At 48.0% G+C, this 18,984-nt stretch overlaps 1 protein-coding gene across 5 annotated transcripts in view; it reads left to right on the plus strand.

Annotated features, from left to right (window-relative positions):
* HNF1B (HNF1 homeobox B) overlaps nt 1–18,984 on the plus strand; it is a 51,478-nt gene that overhangs the window by 13,061 nt on the left and 19,433 nt on the right. For all 5 annotated transcript variants that reach the window (XM_054574801.1, XM_054574802.1, XM_054574805.1 and 2 more), the window contains exon 5: nt 17,381–17,541. In XM_054574801.1, the coding sequence (XP_054430776.1) occupies nt 17,381–17,541 (161 nt within the window). The remainder of the gene's footprint in view (nt 1–17,380; nt 17,542–18,984) is intronic.

Raw genomic sequence — 18,984 nt, forward strand, 5'->3', positions numbered from 1 at the left:
GAGCTGCAGGGGGCGTGGCTGGGGCAAGGGGCATTATTGAGAAGACAATGGCTATTGTGCAGGGACTTGTGATCTCCACACCAAAGTCAGGGAGCCTGCAAGCCAAACAAAGGCCCAGCAGCTTTCTGACAAGCTGGGGTTGCGGTGAGGTCACCACGGAGCCGCCGTTCGCTTAGGCATTCCGTGCACTGACAGGAGGCGCAGAGAGCTGGGGCTGCAGGGGCGGCAGCGGGGCCCGGAGACCCCCGGATCCGTCTGAGAAGGCACGTCCCCCTGGAAGTAGGTTCTGTGCGGTCCGCAGGAGTCTTGGCCCTCTTAGAAATCATAGGATGTTAGATTGGGAGGGATTTTGAGGAAGGAAACTGAGGCCTGCTGATTCGCACGCCGTATATACCGAGTCCCGACACCATGCTAGTGATGAGAAGACACATGTCCCCGCCCTTGTGAACTTATTTTCTAGTTGGAAGACATCATGCCACCGTGGAGTCCCCCCAACCAGCTGGGGATTGAGGTCATCTTTGGGGGCTTCATGCATCTTTCTAGGGGCAGACTGTTATTTATAGAGCCATAATTTTTGGACACTGGGCTTTTTGTTTGTTTGTTTGTTTGTTTTGTTTTTTCTATTGGCTGCCTTTCTATCTGCGTCAGTTTTCACTCAGGGTTGATCAAGTTAGTCCCTGTCCGCACCCAGGAACTGGATTCTCTGGACTTAGTTTTGAATCCTGGTTCTAAACAACCAGGTTAATTCCTCTAACTATAATGAGGCCAATTCACATAACTTCTCTGAGTCTGACGTTCCTGTCTGTAAAATGGAGAAATAGTACCTACCTCTTAGGGTCCATGTGAAGGTTAAATGAGAAAATGTGTAAACACCATCTTTCCCAATAATCCATAACTACTGTCATTATCATTATTCTTATTATTACAGAGGACTATACAAGTGGCAGTGGAAAAAATGACAGGCAACAGAGCTATTGCCTTTTAAATTTCACACACCGGGGTCGTATTCCTAAGAGGCAGTGAGATGTGTCCTGGCCCTGGGCCTGGAGGCGTAGGCGGCCGTTGGGCTGTGCCTGGGGCGCAGGATGTGAGGCTCGATCCCTGCTCGGGCTGCCAGGGCCCGCAGCCCAGGCGCTGTGACGAGGCTCCTAGGGAAAGCACCTGGGGCTTCACAGGCAGCAGGCTGGAGCCCAGGGATCCTCATGGTGCACTTCCCATCATGGTTTCCATGACAAAGGTAGGGTCCCTTGGTCTCTAACCAGGCCCAAAATGTGACTGGATGCTGAACACAAAAACAGCTCCGTGGCGGCAGAGGAGAAACCAACATCCGGAGTCAGCACTGACGACCTGTGTGGCTGAGCCAGGGAGATAGGGCCCCAATCCGCCCCCCCACGCTCCCTTCTCTCCCTCCCTTCCAAACACCAGCGGCTGAGCCAGGAGGACGGAAGGCACCTAAGCAACAAATCTTCCTCTTAAAGCCTCTTCCTGGAGAGGAGAGCATCCCTTTGCTAGCTGAGTCCCTTCCCTCCCAGCCACGCTTAGCACGTTGTGGCCCACTTGCCCACGATGACCACAGTGTGACCCTGGTCCTGGAATGTCCCGCACAATAGGAGTGGCAGGAGGAGCACTTTGCCTCTGTCAGCGGCTGATTGGTTACAAGGTGCCCTACAAACACACTGTCAGCAGAATCAGCTGTTTTCAGCGTTGCCCCTCCCGGCTTTACAATCACACATCAGCATGCAGCCCAGGGTTGTCATGGCTTTGTGTCCCTTATGCATGCTTAATTGACAATTAAGTTGGGGCTTTGAACCAGCCTGGCTGCCGCTGATGGGCCTTCATCTTTCCAGGGAGTGTCACAGGGGCACCCTTTGTTTGCTCTTCGGGGCTTGGAGTTACTGTAGCAGGCTGTAGGCAGCCATTTATCTTCAGCCGGGAAAGCCTTTATCTGCATCCCCCCTCATTCCAACTCTTGCCAGCAGGAGCTGTCCCTGGTTATATGCCCCATGACAGCCCATTCTGAAGCCATTGAGCAGGCCCGGAGTGATAGCCCCTACCTCCATTCTCGAGCGGAATCAAGAGAAAGGCCCCCAAAAGGTCAGAGAGCAGGGCTGTGGCAAGGAAAAGGACTGGTTGGAGACTGGTGCTTGTATTGATCGGCTCCAGGAGGAGGAGGAAGTTGGCATGGGATGGAAGCTGGGCTAGTCTTGGCCCACGCCGTGGGACCTGGCTGCATGATCTGTGGTGGCCTTGCTCACTGCACCCTTTGCTCGAGTCTGCAGCAAACTCTCCCAGCCACCTCCAGCAAATCGCCCAGCCTCCTTGCGACAGCAAGGGGGGAGCAGAAGGTCTTCATCAGCCTTCATTCCCCCCACACATCAGCTCCTCACTTTTGTATCGTCTTGCCAGATAGAGATCAGGGCTCGTTTCCCTGGAAAGAAAGGGAAGCACAGAGGTGAGCAAAAGCCCTTCCAGGGTGACTTTCAGCTGCCCTGAACCATGCTGCTTTACCTAAGAGGAGTTGTTCATTTCTGTGGCTGCTTACTCCTCCCTCCCTCTGAAATCTAGTCCCCTCTCCAAGCCCAGGGGACTTGGTTGCCCTGATGGTCAGCTCAGAGCTTGAAAACCAGGACATCCTGCCCCCTCCCCATCCCCTTTCACATCTCCCAAGTCACCCACAGGAATCTAACCCTGGGTCTCAGACAAACCAAACCCTGGGCTGGGATATCTGTGTGGTTGTATTGTGTTTCTTGATGCTGAAATCCACAGGACCCAAGGAAATCTCAAAAGTGGCAGGGGTTGTAATGAAGGGGGGTCATCGTAACAGCTAGTGTTGGTTGAGCACTTTCTGGGTACCAGGCCCTGGGCTGAACACCTATATGCATCATCTTTAATCCTGACAACAACCTTGACAGGTAGAAGCCATCTGTATCCTTATCCCCATTTTACAATCAAGGAAGGTAAAATGTTTAGAATCTAAGTAACTTGACCAAGCTCATATAGTTAGTAAGTGGCAGAGACAGGTTTTAAGCCATTTTACACTGTCCATCTCTCTTTGCTTTATATAGATGGTAAGATTTTTTCAGTCATGGAAACCAACTCTCTCTCTCTCTCTCTCTCTCCCCCCCTCTCTCCCCCTCCCTCCTAGTGCCTCTTCTCCCACATTTTTACTGCTCCCCTCTGAATGACAAAGAGGCTTTGGGAGAGCCTGGCCAAGGAGGTGGGGTACAGGTGGGGGTCTCTCAGTCTGGTTATTTTACTGCTTCCCCCTGCCCAACTGTTGCCCCTGACCGAGGTGGATTCCGTGCCCTGTCCAGGAAAGAAATCAAAGCCCCCTCTTTCATGACCCCATCCCCATATGGATGGGGATTTGAACTGCCCTTGCAGTCAGCACTGTCTGGGGCACTAAATGTCTTAACAGCTTAATGAGGCTTCTTAGACAGTGCAGGCACCTCGGCTCACCTCTGGAGCTCCACCCCCTCCCTGTGCAGCAGACAGGGGAGGGGGTTTATGAGGGCTATTGTAAAAATATTCATCTCAGGCAGCAAATGTCACCATAGTAAATAAGCCCCATCGTCCCTAAGTAGCAGATTATTTCAGTTCAGAAGAGAAACAAATCCTGCCTTGAAACTCCTTCTGTTTGAGGAAACACCCCTTTATACTGACTTGGAATTCAGTGGTGGACGTGGCCCCAATGTTCTCCTTCGTAGGGACTTTATCTGACTGCCATTTGATCTGTTAAATTTGAAGGTCATTTTATCTTGCGGTATCACCCCCATGGGCTGCCACGAGATTGGGGAAGACAATCAGGATATTAATGAGATTAAGAGGCCTGGCCTTCAGAGCGTTCTACTGGCAACCTCCCCCTGATAGGGAACCAACCCTGCCCTGCATACAAAGAAACTGGCTGCTGGGCTGGCGGGCTCCCAGTCTCTGCACAAAGCGGGCAGGAGATACTGGAGTCCTATCACTGGAAGCAGCCTGTCGGCTATGCTTAATCCCCCTGAAGGACCCTTGGATGATTCAAGGACTCCTTGTTGCCTCCAGTTAGCTCTGAGGAGGAAGGAAGCTGCTTGCAAGCACAGAGCCCTGGCCTGCAGGTAATGGGAGAAGTGCCCTTGGAATCTATTTGTTGAAGGTTTGATGGGAACTGACAGGAACTTGGAGAGAATTAAACACTGAAGGTGCAGAGAGAGGCAGAAATTGGTGCAAGGGTCTTTGAAGCTAATTGCTTGATGAGAAGGCACAAGATCTGGCCTTATGCCTCTGCCCACTTGTCAAAGAAGTACAAGCACAAATGGGAAAAAGGGAAATACATATATATTAAATATAGCTCCCCAGTAAAATCAAATGAAGCATTCAGTTGTGGCTATCACTCTAGCTGTTCACAAGAGCTCTACTATAGAGGTTTACAAAGTTTTTCTGGTAGTAAATATTTTAGGTGTTTCAGGCCATACTGTCTCTTCTCAACTCTGGCTTTATAAAAAAGTAAAAGTAGCCAGGGGCTATTTGTAAATGAATGCACATGGCTATTTGCCAGAAAAAAACACATTATTTCTGGGGACTGAAAGGTGAATTTTTTATAATTTTCACAGAAAACAAAATATTCTTCTCTTGATTTTTCCCAAACATTCTGAGTTCATGGATCATATAAAAACAGGCTGCTGTGGCCTGTGGACCCCAGTTTGCTGACCCACGCTCCAGGACAATGGTTCCCAAACCTTCTTGCACTTGAAAATCTACTGGGGATCTTCTAAAAATCCCAGTGTGCAGGCTGTGTCATAGATGCCCAAACACCAGCATCCCCGATGCTTAACATACACTGAAAATACTTTCTGGAAATCCTTTTATAAATCTAGTAGGCATAGCAACAAAATCATGGGCAAGAGAAGCAGGTCTGAATTCCAACCTCCACTTGACTGCTGATTAGCTGGTGAACCTGGGCAAGTGTCTGGAGTCTCTGAGCCTCAGTTCCTCCATGCGTAAAGTGGGGACACCCACTCATGCAGGTACTGGAAAGGTTCAATGAGGATATAGGTAAAATACCCTGGAGGTAACAGACTCCCATAAATGGTAGCTCTTACCATTCCTTGCAGAGCCTTGTTTGCTTTTAGTTTCTCCCTCTTTTCCTCTTGGAGGTTTCTTTTAATCCTGCTTTTTAGAGAATTTGAGCATTGTTTAACCAGATTCTCACCCTGATGTTTGCAGCAGACTCAGACTGGCTTCATTCTTCCAGTAAGGACTGCTCTGTGCCATCCATAGGCATTTCCAGTGTCATGGGAATTTAGTACAAATACACCAAACAGTGAGAGGAAGCTGGGAAGCACCAAGGTTTGTGTTGGGGGCAGGGGCGGGGGCGGGAGGGCAGTGTGCAGCAGGCTCATGAACATGTAGCAGGAGGTCACGTTCATAAGACGACACTGAATTTTCTATACCTAATAGGGCATTTTTGTCCTGTAATTAAAGGAGGTGTGAATACTCTGCTTGTTAGTAATTGGCCCTGGTAACCTGCAAAGTGGGGGTGGAGTGGGGTTTGGTACTTTCCTGGGGGAGGCCAAATCTGAAAAACTTAATGTTCTTTGTTCTTAGGGAAGCTCCCTCAAACTTCAGGCAATGAGCGGTAAGAAGGGGAGGGCGGGCGCAATCCCTGCAGTGAGCGCGGGTGGCCTCATTCCTGAGGGCTGATTTTCTGGAAGCTGCTTCCCTCAACCTGTGAACATGCATCTGCTTAAGATGCCTTTCCATTGCCTCTGCTCTGGCTTCAGCAGCCCCCACAAAAGTGTACCCACGTGAGTTCGGCCCTGAGGAGTCCGCAGTGAGGCTCGTCTCTCTAACGCTTTCAGGAGGTCCAGAGCCAAGTTTCTCAGGACAAGTACTGGGCAGGTCCTTCCCAAGTTGGAGGAACACCATGCAGACAATCTTTAGTAATTAATGACTTTCCCAAAGGGTGTCTTCATCCCCCAAGTCAAGGTGATATCTGGCAGTCCCACGTCAGGACCACATTCAGACTCAGAGTATGTCTGGGTAGCAAGGGGTAGCACACAAAACAAACTTGGGCTTGAATTGTGTTTCTGTCGCTATCCGGTGATGTGGTCTCCGACAAGTGACTCAGCCTTTTTGAGCCTCAGTTTCTTTATCTGTAAAACAGGGATCATGATACCTATCTCCTTAGGGCTGTTGTTAGGCTTAAATATGATAAAACGTGCCCGGTGCCAAACGCAGTGCCTGGCAAGGAAGGTGCTATTGGGCTGACTCAGGACCCCTCAGGGCACTGAGAGGAGAGAGAGCTTTGGATTTCCCTGGGTTCTTGACCAGCGGGTGGTTTGCAGTTTCTCCCTGGAAGTGGCCTCCTTTTCATGAACCTGCTTGTCATTTGAGATATCATAATGAAACCCAAGTATTGGCAAGATCTTGGGTTCTCAAATCTCCTTCCTAGGCTACATAAAAGGTATAGGGGGAGCTCATTGAAAATACCCATGGTGTCCCCACTCACACCTTTTAGAATCACGGGTAGAGTCAGGCATGTGAAGTTTCAAGAGATCTAGATGTATAGTCACAGCTGGCCATCACCAGGCTGGATGGAGCAAGGGGCCTTTGAAGGGCTGACGATCATCCCGATGGCCCTTTACTGCACTGGGCAGCTGGGATGAGGGACCCTGGACTAGGATTCAGGAGACATGAGCCACCAAGAAGCAGGGGGTGACCTTGAGCAAATCATTTAACTTCTCAGAGATTCTGGCAAATGCGGGTGTTAGACCTTTCAGCTCCGACAGGTTCTTATTTGTGTGGAGCATGAAGTCTTGGGGCCCAGGACTCTGCTGCTTGAATGAACAGAGGGAGGTTTGCCGTTGTGATTTTTATAGTTAGCTCCTCATCTGTCTCTCTCCCTCCTGCTCTCCCTCGCTCCTTCCCCATTTCAGGAATTGTGTGCTGTGAGAGGCCTTCCACCTTTATTAGGGACCATTAGAGCTTTACAGCACCAGCAGATTGGGTGGGGCCAGTCACAATAAACAGATTTACAATGGGTATAAACGAGACACCTATAACTGGTGGATGTTAACACTTTCGGGGCCTTTGAGTGGCAGCTTGCCTGCCCTTGCCTTCTGGCCCTGCCCGCTGCAGGGTGCCTCTTCCTGTCAGACAGAGTGGGCCGTGGAGTCCAGTGAGTTCTTGCTCAATGAGGATGGAAAAGGTCTGAACATCTCCTATTGGTGTAACAGCAGTTTGCACAATGGGCATAAAATAGGTGCTTAATTTGTCTCAAGATGTTTTACAAATGGAGCCTTCTTCCCCTCCTTCTTGAGAATCCTACTGCAAGGTGAGGTATAGGGTTTGCATCCCTATCCATCAAAGAAAAAGAAACAAACCAATTAAGTCTTATTCTTACTGTGAACAAGGTAGTCCCTGAAGTCTCTGAAAACCCAGCTCACTACGTAAGTATTCCAAGGGGTCAAGTTGCATGCTGTACCAACATGTAAGTCTGAGTCGGCTTTCTTGACCACTGTGTCTCCAGTCTACAACCCTGTGCCTGGAACGTGGTAGACATTCCATATATTCGTGGAGTGGAGATATATATTAGAGAGGAATTTCTGTCCAGAAGCTTAATGCGTAAATCCCAGTTTATTATCTGTTATTCAGTTTTAGAGTTAAGCTGAGCATGAAATTAGTTTTATTTTACATAACATGCATATATTATTATTTCAAGCATATTTTTCCCTTTTTTAGGAACAATGTCATCAGCTCTACCACCCTTAATGCTGCTTAACCAAAAGATACAGTTCTCAAAAAAACAAAAACAAAAACAAAAAAAAACTCTCAACATTAAATGCTACCAAGAAGTTTTTGAAGAAAACTTATTATCCTTTCTCCCTAATGTTCTAAATACTAGTTTAGGTTCTTCTAGTTTAGTTTACAAGTTTAGTTGGTCTACTAGTTTAGTGTAGTTCTTCTAGTTAGTTTTATGTTCCTTGTATAATCTTTTGGGCAAGAAAAGAGCTAGAGCAACTCTTCCTGAGTGTCTAATGACTGATCGGAGGTTTAGAAAAGGGACAGAACTTTTTGCAAACCAGAGTCATTTAGAGAGACGGAAAGGAAACTACCCAGCTCAAGGCAGCCGCCAGTTCTCAGGGGATGCTCCCTGAGCACGTCCTTGGTGCTCCGGTTCAAGGGAGGTCAGTAATCATCCACCTTCCAAAGTCTTAGTGCCCAACACCTGGGCCCGGCATCCCTGAGCTGGTGATCAGTGGCTCCTTGTCATGATGATGGTGATGATGATGGTGATAATGATGCTGATGGCTCTGCTCTCACCGACGGTGATGAAGAGGCTGGGTCTGGCCAGGCAAACCCCTCCTAACAAAGCAGCTCTGACACTTGCCAGGCCTCAAAGGATCTTCTCCCTTGCTGTCACTTCTCAGTAGGGTCCTGCTTATGAATAGGTCGCAGTGGAAAACCTCTCTTTTCTAGGGCAATTTTATTAGCCCTTTAGTCACAATACAGATGTCTGTTTATAGGACCTAACTTTTGTGTGGACACCCAGTGGCTCAGTCTGCTGATGGCTTTATAGCCTTCCCCCAGTTGCCGAGACCCACAAGAAGAATCATCATTCTCCTCATCAGCCAGGACTAGGGGCCTTTGTCACAGCCACATTGTCCCTGCCTGCAAAGGCAGGGCTCTGTCTGTCCCGACAGCCTTTAGGCCTAATGATGTCCACTGTTAACCCTTCCTAGTTTTAGTCTGGGTTCCTTGGAGAAAAAGGCATTTAAGTCACTCTTGTTGCCTCCTTAATTGGTCCTCCTTACCCCAGAATCAAACCAATAGGACTAAAACTGGATTCTAAAATGGTGACTCTAAATTTGGGGTCCCCACCTGCAGCCCACAGCCTTTAGAAAAGGTAAGCCTCTGCTAAAGGAAACACCCACTCCCATGCCCCTTACAGCATCCTAGGTAATGGGTGCTCTGCTTAGGCCTCAAGAAGTAGAGAATAGGTGGAGGTGGGGTCCTCACAGGCTCCCATTGGCCCTTTCTAAAAAAAAAAAGTTTTTTTTTTAATCCTCACTCAAGGACATGTTTATTATCTTTAGAGGGAGAGGAAGGGAGAGAGAGAGAGAGAAACATCAATCAGTTGCCTCTCATACACACACTGATGGGGATCAAACCCACAACCTAGCTATGTGCCCTGACCAGGAAACGAACCTGCAACCTTTTGGTGTATTGGATGATGCTCCATCCAACTGAATCACCTGGCCAGGGCACCACAGGCCCTTTTTTGCACTAGATAAAGTACTGTCCAAAACCTCAGGTGTAAAAACTAAGTCCTGTTGTATCACACTTGCTTCCCTACACACCCACCTGGCATTTTCAAACATGAAATTGCCAAATACGTCCATACTATTTCTTCATTGTGATTATAGTTTAATCTCTGTCTCCTCTCTCTTCCTTTCCTCCCTTCCTCCTTAAAAACATATGCCTCTCGCTAGCCTCAGAAAAACCAGGAGATTTAGAGGATAAATGTATACCACCATCAGTTCTCCACTGCTCAACTCAAAAGACTGAAGGTGAAGCCCTCCATCAGAGCTGCAGTGTAGGTCATTCATCCGTCAGTTACTCATCCAGCAAATTCGAGAGCCTATCATGGGCTGGGCTCTGTACAAGGTGCTGAGGGACAGTGAAGAAGACAGACCAGGCTCTGCCCTCATCAGGCTTATATTCCAATGAGAGATACACAGCCAGGAAACAAGTAAACAAAGTCATTTCAAACTATTGGTGGGTCATGATGGAAGTCTCAGCATATCTGGAGTAAGTTTGGGGCTTAAGAGGAAGAGGGAGAAGGGTCAGCTTCAGAATACCACCGGTTTGCTGGGAGACCCTAGCAAGAGGTAGTGCAAATGCCTCCTCCTCTTTGAATCTCAGCTCTCCACACTGTTGAATGGGCTTCTGCAACACCAGGAGATGCAAACTGTGTAAGACTTTCACATGTGTGAGGGCCTCTCATGTTCTCGAATATCAGCCAGGCTTCTCTCCCCTGCAGCCTCGGTCTCTAGGTCAAAGTGTTCATTGCAAACCATGTGACGTTTGCCTGCAGAAACCGGCTCTCTGGTAAGAACCAGGCGTGGCAGCTGGCGGGCCTGGTGGGGAGGACAGGCAGACTTGGTGTCCCTTCTAACCCCCCACACATGCAGTTTTAAATTCTCAAGTGCGCCAGGCACATTAGCTTCTGTTCTCAGCCGAGATGCTTTAATGAAAGACTTTTTCTTTCTTTTCTTGGTTACATTTGCTTTGGTTTTCATAAGAAAACCAGTTTGTGGGCTTCCCTTAAGGATCACTCAACTTCTCCTTGAGTTCAAGAATGTTTACCATCCCCGCAATTCTGTCTGTGTTTCTCCTCTTATGACTGGGCTCCTAACTAAGCCACCTCAGGGAGAAAGGGACCTGGAATTGAAGCCAGCCCAGTGTTTAAATTGCTTTCATCTTGCACCAGCTTTTTCCTCCCTGGCTTTCAGATTTTTCATCTCCTAAACTGTTTGCAAATGTTCATCTTTATCCCGGCGGAGGTGGTAATATTGGGAAGAACTGGCCATAGTCCTAGGTTACCAAAGAGGAAACTGAGGCAGCAATGCTAACTCATTTGAGAGCCTTCATTTCTGGAGTTCCCAAATTCAAGCTGTGGAATGGTTCCCATTCTTCTTATCCCAAATGTGTGTCTCAGAAGTTCACCAGACTGAATCATTTGTGTCTCTGCCTCTCTCCTCCAGAAAAGATTCCTCTTCGGGAAAAGAGGGAGTAGGTTTCTAAGGAACCCAACATGTCTCTCCATCAAGAGCGGCCCAATTCCTCCAGGTCCCCTCCCTAGACCTTTTAAAAAAGACAGCTCTGTGCCCTTGTAACCGATGGACACTGTGGTCTCCTTTTGGAGGAGCTTTCTCCTTTGCGTGGTCCCTCCTGCTTGAGTTTGAATTCCCAGTTTCTAGACCCAGCAGGGTTGGGCTGCGCTCTGCATGAGGTTAGGAACACAGGGGAAGAATGTGTGTGACAGAGCCCTGGCCAGTTGAGTAATGTTTACTTTGTTGGTGGCTGGGACGCTCACTCTTGCTGGCAGAGGTCCACCAACCAGAGGAACATTCCTGCATTATCAGGGATGGGAGACTGGCTTTGAGATGTCAAGGGTGAAAGGCATCCCACCAGATTCGGGGTGCAGCTCACCCCCATGAAAGGGATGCCAGGCTTCAGTGCCAAAGACCACGTGGGGGCAAGCTGAGCCTGTCATGGCCCAGGAGGCCCCACCTCCCTCTTGTCTTCTTACTAAAAGAGCAGTTCTGGCCATGCTTTCCAGGCTGACCGTTACTCTTCTGTTTGCCTAGCATTTTTTTCTCCCAGGAAAACACAGTGCTTTTCTAACCTTATGTTATTCATTCATTATGGCTTCTGAGGAAGGGAGATCTGTATGCCCACTTTATAGACAAGAGTGCCAAGGCCCAAAAGCAGACAGGCCCAGAATCCTCAGAGTCGAGGCAAAGAGATAGAAAGAGTATTAGTTTAAAGTGTCTAGATGCAGGTGCCCTGCTGATGTCTGGAGTCATGAAATTGGGGTCTCAGTTGTTTTCTGGAGCGCTTAGAGAGCTTGATTAGATACCCAGGGCTCTAGGAGCTGTGGGTCTAAGCCCCGAAGGGCAGATTTCTGAAAAAACCCTATGGTTAATTACACACTGAGCAGCTCCTCTCTGGGATCCTCCTGTAAGGCAGTTAGTTGGTGTGTGTCTTTGAACACAGATGCACAGTCAGTTCTGTAGAACCCAACATATGCATCATGCAAACCACCATGCTCTGCAAAGTCACACCATAAAAACCACAGGGCCTATGGGGAAAAAATGGGATTAAGGTCACAATATTCAAAAACTCCACCGGTGGCACCTTTTAAAAAGATAAGAATCTAATAAAAACAGCAGAATTTTACACCTGTTAAGTGATTAATACATAAATCCTGTAAAACAATGTATATGGCACTTTGCTTTGAAAAAACCCTGAATCTTGCCTATGGATGAGGGTTGCAACTTGTGAGTTATTGTGAAGTGGTAGACAGAGGGTGATCGGAAGTCATAAGGGAAGTTGTAACTCCAGATGTGGACAAATGCAGCTTATAGCACATGCAGGGCATGGACAGTCGACAGCAGATGTTCGATGGTGTGTCTGTGCATGCCTCTGCTCATGGGGTGTTCGGTGTAATCCTGTGTGGCTCCATTCAGATTTATGAATTCTCTTTTTTATTGTCGTTGGGTGCAGATTTATGGTGCAGATTTATGAATTCTTTTCTTTTATTGGTGTTCAGGTACAGTTGTCCTGCCTTTTTCCCCATTGCTCTCCCCACCCCGCCCCCAATCCCAGTCAATCCCCCCATTTTCCACGCCCATGAGTCCTCTACTCGTGTTCCTCTGCTGGCCCCTTCCCCTCCTTTCCCCCGTTATCCACCTCCCCACACCCCTCTGGTCACTGTCAGTTTGTTCTTTATTTCCAAGTCTCTGGTTCTATTTTGTGCATTTGTTTGTTTTGTTGATTAGGTTCTACTTATAAGTGAGATCATATGGTATTTGTCTGTCACCCTCTGGCTTATTTCACTTAGCAAATTCTTCAAATGCATAATTCATATTGCATTCAAATTATTCCCTAATATATCAGCAGACTTGGAAGAAATCCACACTTCCAGTACAAACATCACTGTATAACTAACTGTATTTTCTCCTTCGGCCAGAAGGGTGCTTCCTTGTTGTGGGGCATGGATGCTCAAATCATCTGAGGGCTCATTTTTTCACTTGATAAATATTCATAATTTCAGGCCTTCTACTAGGCTCTGAAGATGCAACAATGAGTAAAAAGCCAACTCTTCCTTGAAGTAGGGGAGAGAGGTAAAGATATCATCAGAGCTTTATGGTGCAGTGTAACATGCTCCGGCTGTAAGAATCTCTACTGCATGTAAATGACAAAGGACAGAACAGATAACTACCAGGATGAATCAAGGAAAGCTTCACAGAGGAGGTGACATTTAGCCCTCTTAAAGGACATGACTTGGAGAAGAAGGGAACAGCTTTCCAGGCAGAGGGAACAGCATAAGCAAAGGCCCAGAGGCAGGAAATGGCAGGTACTCTGACATGGTGTATGGGATGTGGTGAGAGATGCTGCAGATGAGACAGACTGCAGCCACAAAGGCCAAATCCTGCCTGTCTTAGGTGTTAGGGTTTTTCCAGAAGGTAGTGAGGAGCCATCAGAGGTTTCCAAATAGGGCAGTGACATGGTGCCATTTTGAGAGAGAAATCCCAAGCTGTAGCAGCGTGAAGAGTGCCCTGCAGATGGGTGCTGGTGCGGGAAGGCAGGGCCTGGAGAGGCTGGCTTCTTAGTACCATAAGCTTCTTTCATGTCTGACACTTCTGACCAGTCACATTGGATAGAAGCCAAATGATTAGTCTCTGCCCCTCATGCTGTCAGGAATTCAGGAATAACATCATCACCCATGATGCTGAGGACTAGGAACATATGAAATTGCATAATCTCACTGGGACCTCTGGGATGTCTCCAGATTCCAGCTGAGATGACTTTTGCTGCTGGACACACTTGCTGTGGCTCATAGGGCCAATGATGGAGATGTGGCCAATTAGCGACTTGAGCCAGGAAGTGAATGGAGGGTATATGGCCACCTTCTGGCATTGTCATTTCTCCTATGGGGCCTCTGTAGCTATTAACCTGGCATCTTTGGCCAGTGAATGTTAAACCAGAGCCCTCATTGGATATTTGTTTTCAGAGCTTACAACAGTGAAGGAAGAGGGAAGATGCCATTTCACTTCTTAACACAGGCTCCCTAGCATGGTACCTGGCATGTGATGGGTGTTCAGTAAGGTTTTGGGGACCCAGCCTTCTAAAAATATCTTTCAGAGAAAAATAGTTCCAAAGTTGGAGGAACCAATGTGTCTTGAGCAACTGTTATGTGCCAAGCACAGTCTGGATACTTTGATACCCATTAATTCATCCGACTTCTTCCCAATAAGCTAAGGGGTGGATATTGTTAACAACAAAGAAACCCAAAGTTCAGGGAGGTTAAGTAACTTCCCCAGAGTCACACAGCTATTACATGAGAGCCAAGATTTAAAACCAGGTTGCCTGGCTCCAGAGACTGCTCTTTCATTCTCGCCTCAAGCCCTCTTCTGAGTTTGTGAAATACACAAGGACCTGGCCTCTCCTTCCTCTAATGAGAGCTCCAGCAGATACCTTGTGATACACCCTCCACCTCCACGCCCCCCTTTAAGTCACTTGGCTGATTACAGTCACCCTCTCAGGGTCCAGAGTGATTACCAAATTCCTGGTGAGAAAAGCATCAGTGGGAAAGGTTCCAGGTGACTGTGGAGCTGATGAGCGGCCTCAGGCCTGGTTCCCACCACACTCCGCAGTGATACTAGCCCCCTCCCCGCAGCGGGCAGTCCTCTGGCTTAGAGATGAGGAAGCTGGAGTTCACCCAATACACTGATAGCAGAATGGAGATCAAAACAGGGATCCCTAATTCCCAGGCAGACATTATGCCTTAGGCAGAGGTCTTCAAAGGACTATACCGAGGTCTAGGCCCATCTGTGTTTAAACAGAGGAGGTCCACCGTTTTATTTCTCATAGAATGAAGTTTGCTATGGGAGAAAACAAAGTTTGAAAACCAGAGCAACCTTGGGCTACGCTGCCTGGATTCTAACATATGGTTCTTGACTCTTTCCTGCCAGACTCCCTTGTAAAGAAGGCTTTTGTTTCCTGTGCATATTTTTGGTTAATTATTTTTAAATAAATAATTATGTAGCCTGTGGTAGGGGAAAAGCCTCCCAGTGACCCATATTTGATCATCCGAGGGCTGGCCCTCTTCCTTCAGCCAAACTAAATAGGCTAAAACCAGAGTCTGTTTGACTTGAGACTGAATCGATGATGGGGACAGGCTAGGGGTGAAAACACACCTGACTCCCAGCGTTATCACCACTCTCTCAGGAGCAGAGCATCTTGGGGAGGTAAATAGCTAGTCGGGGAGTCAGAGAAAGCAGGGGCAAAGCAGGGTGAAGTCCAGGGCCTCCTAAAGGAGGTGGCAAGAGGGCCGGGCCAGGCCCCCTTCCCAAATTGCTTCCAGGGCAAAGCATCTGTGGTCCACTAGGTTTGGGTGTTTTTGAAACTACTCTGCATGGAAAGATCATTCCTTTCAGTACTAAGAAGCTGCCTTAAGTTGGCTAGAGTTCTAGAGTCTGAGGGCATATATCTTGAGGTATATTCCTATATCCTCAGCATCCCCCCTCATAGTTGCCATTTAATTAGCATTGTGCTGGGAGCTCTATGTTATCTCTAATATAAAAATAAGGAAGCATTCTCTCCATTTTATGAGAAGAAACTAAGGCAGAGAGAGGAAATTTCCCCCAAAGCACACATCTGTTAGAGCAAAGTCAAGATTGGAACCTGAGTTTGTCTAGCTTCATGGCCCACAGCCTTCCCCCCTGTCCCTCCTTGTTAGAAAATTCTTTTTTACTGATTTGAAATATGCTTCCCTCTTTCCCACTGAACCTGGCTCTGCTTTCTGAGCTCAAGTTTCAGGTCTTTCTTCTTCCATATTACAATACTGTGAGCTAATGTGAGTGGAGAAAAAGGATCGAATTTAATCCAATGGGATGGAGTAGACGGTGATGAACAGGAAAGTAGGGAGTTGCAGATGGGTGCAAGGAAGACAGACAGGACTGGCCAGGGGGTGGTGGTTTGGATACCTGGAAGCTTTCCTTCTTTTTAACTTCATGGCTCCTATTTACCCCAAAATATAATGCCCCACATCAATAGCCATGGAATTGTAGTGCTGCCCCACTACCAGCGCGTCCCCCACTAGCAGCCCCTTGAATCAAAGGATGGGGAAAACAACCAATAGAAGATGCCTGTAGGGCAAGCATTAAGCCACTTCATAGTCAAACAAGTTGCTCTTGAAGATTAGAACCCTGCTTTAGCACTTAATTTGTCTTCTCCCCAGCCCTCATAAACTCTAGGTCATATCAGCTTCGGATACTGTCTTTCAGAGGATCCAAGGAAAACTGGCTGGGGTTTCCCCTTGGCAAGCTTCACCTTAGTGAATTGGAGGCTGCAGGTCATTACAGCTTGCTTGGGGGTACTTCACAGCCTCCTTGGGAAGGAGCAGGGGGGAAGCAGACCAGTCGAAGCAATCTACTCTATAAAGTGATGGTTCATCTTGGGAAACTGGGCAACAGGAGAAGTACAGCCAAATAGCTGGCCCACCTCTCCCAATGATTTCGTGCCTAGAACGTTTGGTCTCCCTCCCTTGCAGAACAGGGCCTCCAATCCTTTTTTGTCAAATCCAAAGTGGAAAATAAAACACTCTCTTTCTAAACTTGAGCTTAGTATGAAACACCCAGCTATGCCAACTTCGTCTTTGGCTGTTTTGTGGGCACATCAAACAGGACTTTGACTCTGGAAACTTACCCAGGTTCTTTGTCCACCTCTTGCTTCCTTTGGTTGCCTGGTTCCTATCCAGCCTCTTCCCTTTCCTGAGCACAGACCTTTGTTTTGGTTCCTGAGCAAGAGGGCAGGTCAGAGCAGTGAGGTTAGGAACAGGCTTGGTTCTCCCCTCTCTTGCAGACCAAACTACAGTGCTTTACTAAACATTTACATCCTGCCTGTATGTGCTGCCTGTCCCACCTCCCGGCAGACACATCTTCCCTTGTGCCGTTGGGAGTCAGCCAAATGAGACCCCATCAAAGGAACATGAATCCCAGAGACAGACTCCTAGCTGCAGCCCCATTCCTGTCCTGCTCTGCCTGTGTGCCCCAGGCCTTTTGGGCTCAGCCAAAACAGTGGTGCACAGAGACTGGTGCATTTTGCTATGGTTCTTACAAGGGTCACTGCGCAAGTGCCTCTTTGTAAAATGCGTCAGCTTATACTTTGCAGCCACACATAGCCAAGAGATGCCAGGGAAATATTTCTAGAAGGCATTTTAAAGAGTCAAAGAAATACTCCCGCCAGGAAAAGACCCTAAATCCTTAATGAACTGTGCTGAAGCAGCAACAAGCAGAATCCATTCATTCATTCATTGGACAAGTATTTATTGAGTGGCTACCAAGGGCCAAGGCACTGGGGATACAGCAATGAACAATAGAGAACAGATAAAAATGCACTGCCCTCATGGAGCTTACATTCCAGAACTCAATAGAGGCCTATCCCCTAGAAAAAAGAAGGGTTGATATTTCTTGAGGGTAGACAGGGGAGGAGATGGCAACTTTCTGTTCTTGTCGTCCACCCTTAGAAATGCGGGGTGGGGGCAGAGTCAGTGTTCCAGAGCCCTGGCGGCACTAAAGTTCACTGTTGGGTCTGCCTTGTTTTGCAGGAGTGCGCTACAGCCAGCAGGGAAACAATGAGGTCACTTCCTCCTCAACAATCAGTCACCACGGCAACAGCGCCATGGTGACCAGCCAGTCTGTTTTACAGCAAGTCTCTCCAGCCAGCTTGGACCCAGGCCACAATCTCCTCTCACCTGATGGTAAAATGGTGAGTACACCTGGGCCATTGTAGCTCTGGAGCTGATAAGATAAGAGGCAAAACAAACACAACTTCTCACAAGGCCTGCCTCACACAATGAACCATTGTAGCCCTACCGCGGAAGATGGGGGCTGTCCAGAGTTGGAATGGAAGGGTAGAACGGGTGACCCAGCCTGTGGCGGGTGGAAGAGGTGTTCGGTTTGAACCCAGCCAATAAATCTGACAGAGCTCTGCTCTCATTTTATTGATTGAATGCCTCATAAAGGAGCAAGCCGGGTGGGACACTGTTTGTTTAGGGGCTGCCAATGACATTTGTGTTGATAAAATGTTCATTCACCACCACCCCCAGCCAAGGCCTCCAAAGCCAGTTTTTTTAACCCAGAGAGGGCCTCACTTTGAAACAAGTTCCCCTTTTCTCTTCACCACCCCCTGGTGCTGGCAAGGAGAGTAATTAAGTGAGGATTTAGTGGGTGGCAGGTGGGGAGAGGCATCCTGAACTGGGATTTTTGAAGGACATCAGATGGCATGCTAGTGAAGATCAGAGCACAGCATGGCAGGTGGGGTGGGGTGGTGCTTACGGGGTGAGTGAGAAGCACCGACTTTGAAGTTTCAATGACCCAGGTTCAAATCCCAGTTCCAGTACTTAATAGCTGTGTAGCCTTGGGCAGGTTACTGAGCTCCTCCAGGTCGTTTCTTCTCCTCTATAAAAAATGGAGGTAATAACAATAGGGTTATTGAGGAGACAAAGGTGGTAATATGGGAAATACTCAGCACACTGTTTAGTAAGGTAAATATTCAATGAGTGACAGTATTGTTGTTATGGTAATGTCAATGTTGTTCTCTTTAAATGAAGTTTTCTGTATCCCTGACCACAGTCTACACCCAGGTGTAAGTTTAGCACACTTGGTGAGGAATAGGCTCTTTGCATTTGAACTTTCAAGGTTCTAGTCCTCTAGCAACACAAGTGCAAGGGAGAACAGCCTATGAGAGAACACAAGCCTTCCGACAGCAGGAAGGGGAGGAAATGGAAAACTTTAGTCTTTGGTCCTGCTCTGTGTTTCGGCAGGGGGAGGAGCCTCAGGACTTCTACGCTCCAGGTGGAGCTGCACACATTCCCTCAAGGTGTCTGACCCAGAGGCAGGTTGGGGCGGTGTAGGGGGAAGGCACAGGGAGCAGATGCTGTTTTAGACCTTGACGTGTGTGCTGTGTAGGCAACACAGGAATGGTGAGTCACAGGTGATTGAGTCCCCAGCTCCCCGGAGGGAAAAACAAAGTGCAGTTTCTGAGGAAAGAGCTGGCCTGGTCAACTCTAGTTTCAGGGGACCTGGGCTGAGCTCCCTGCTAGAGATCTCTGTAAAATAAATGAAAGGGTGCTCCTGGGGGAGGTACTTTGCAGCCTCCTTGCTCTCCCCTCTTCTCTTAAGCTTCTTCATGAAGAACGGTTTGTCTGGG

Source organism: Pteronotus mesoamericanus, unplaced genomic scaffold (genome assembly GCF_021234165.1).
Source record: "Pteronotus mesoamericanus isolate MK-2021 breed Mesoamerican mustached bat unplaced genomic scaffold, CSHL_Meso_final contig_269, whole genome shotgun sequence".
Classification (NCBI taxonomy): Eukaryota; Metazoa; Chordata; class Mammalia; order Chiroptera; family Mormoopidae; genus Pteronotus; species Pteronotus mesoamericanus.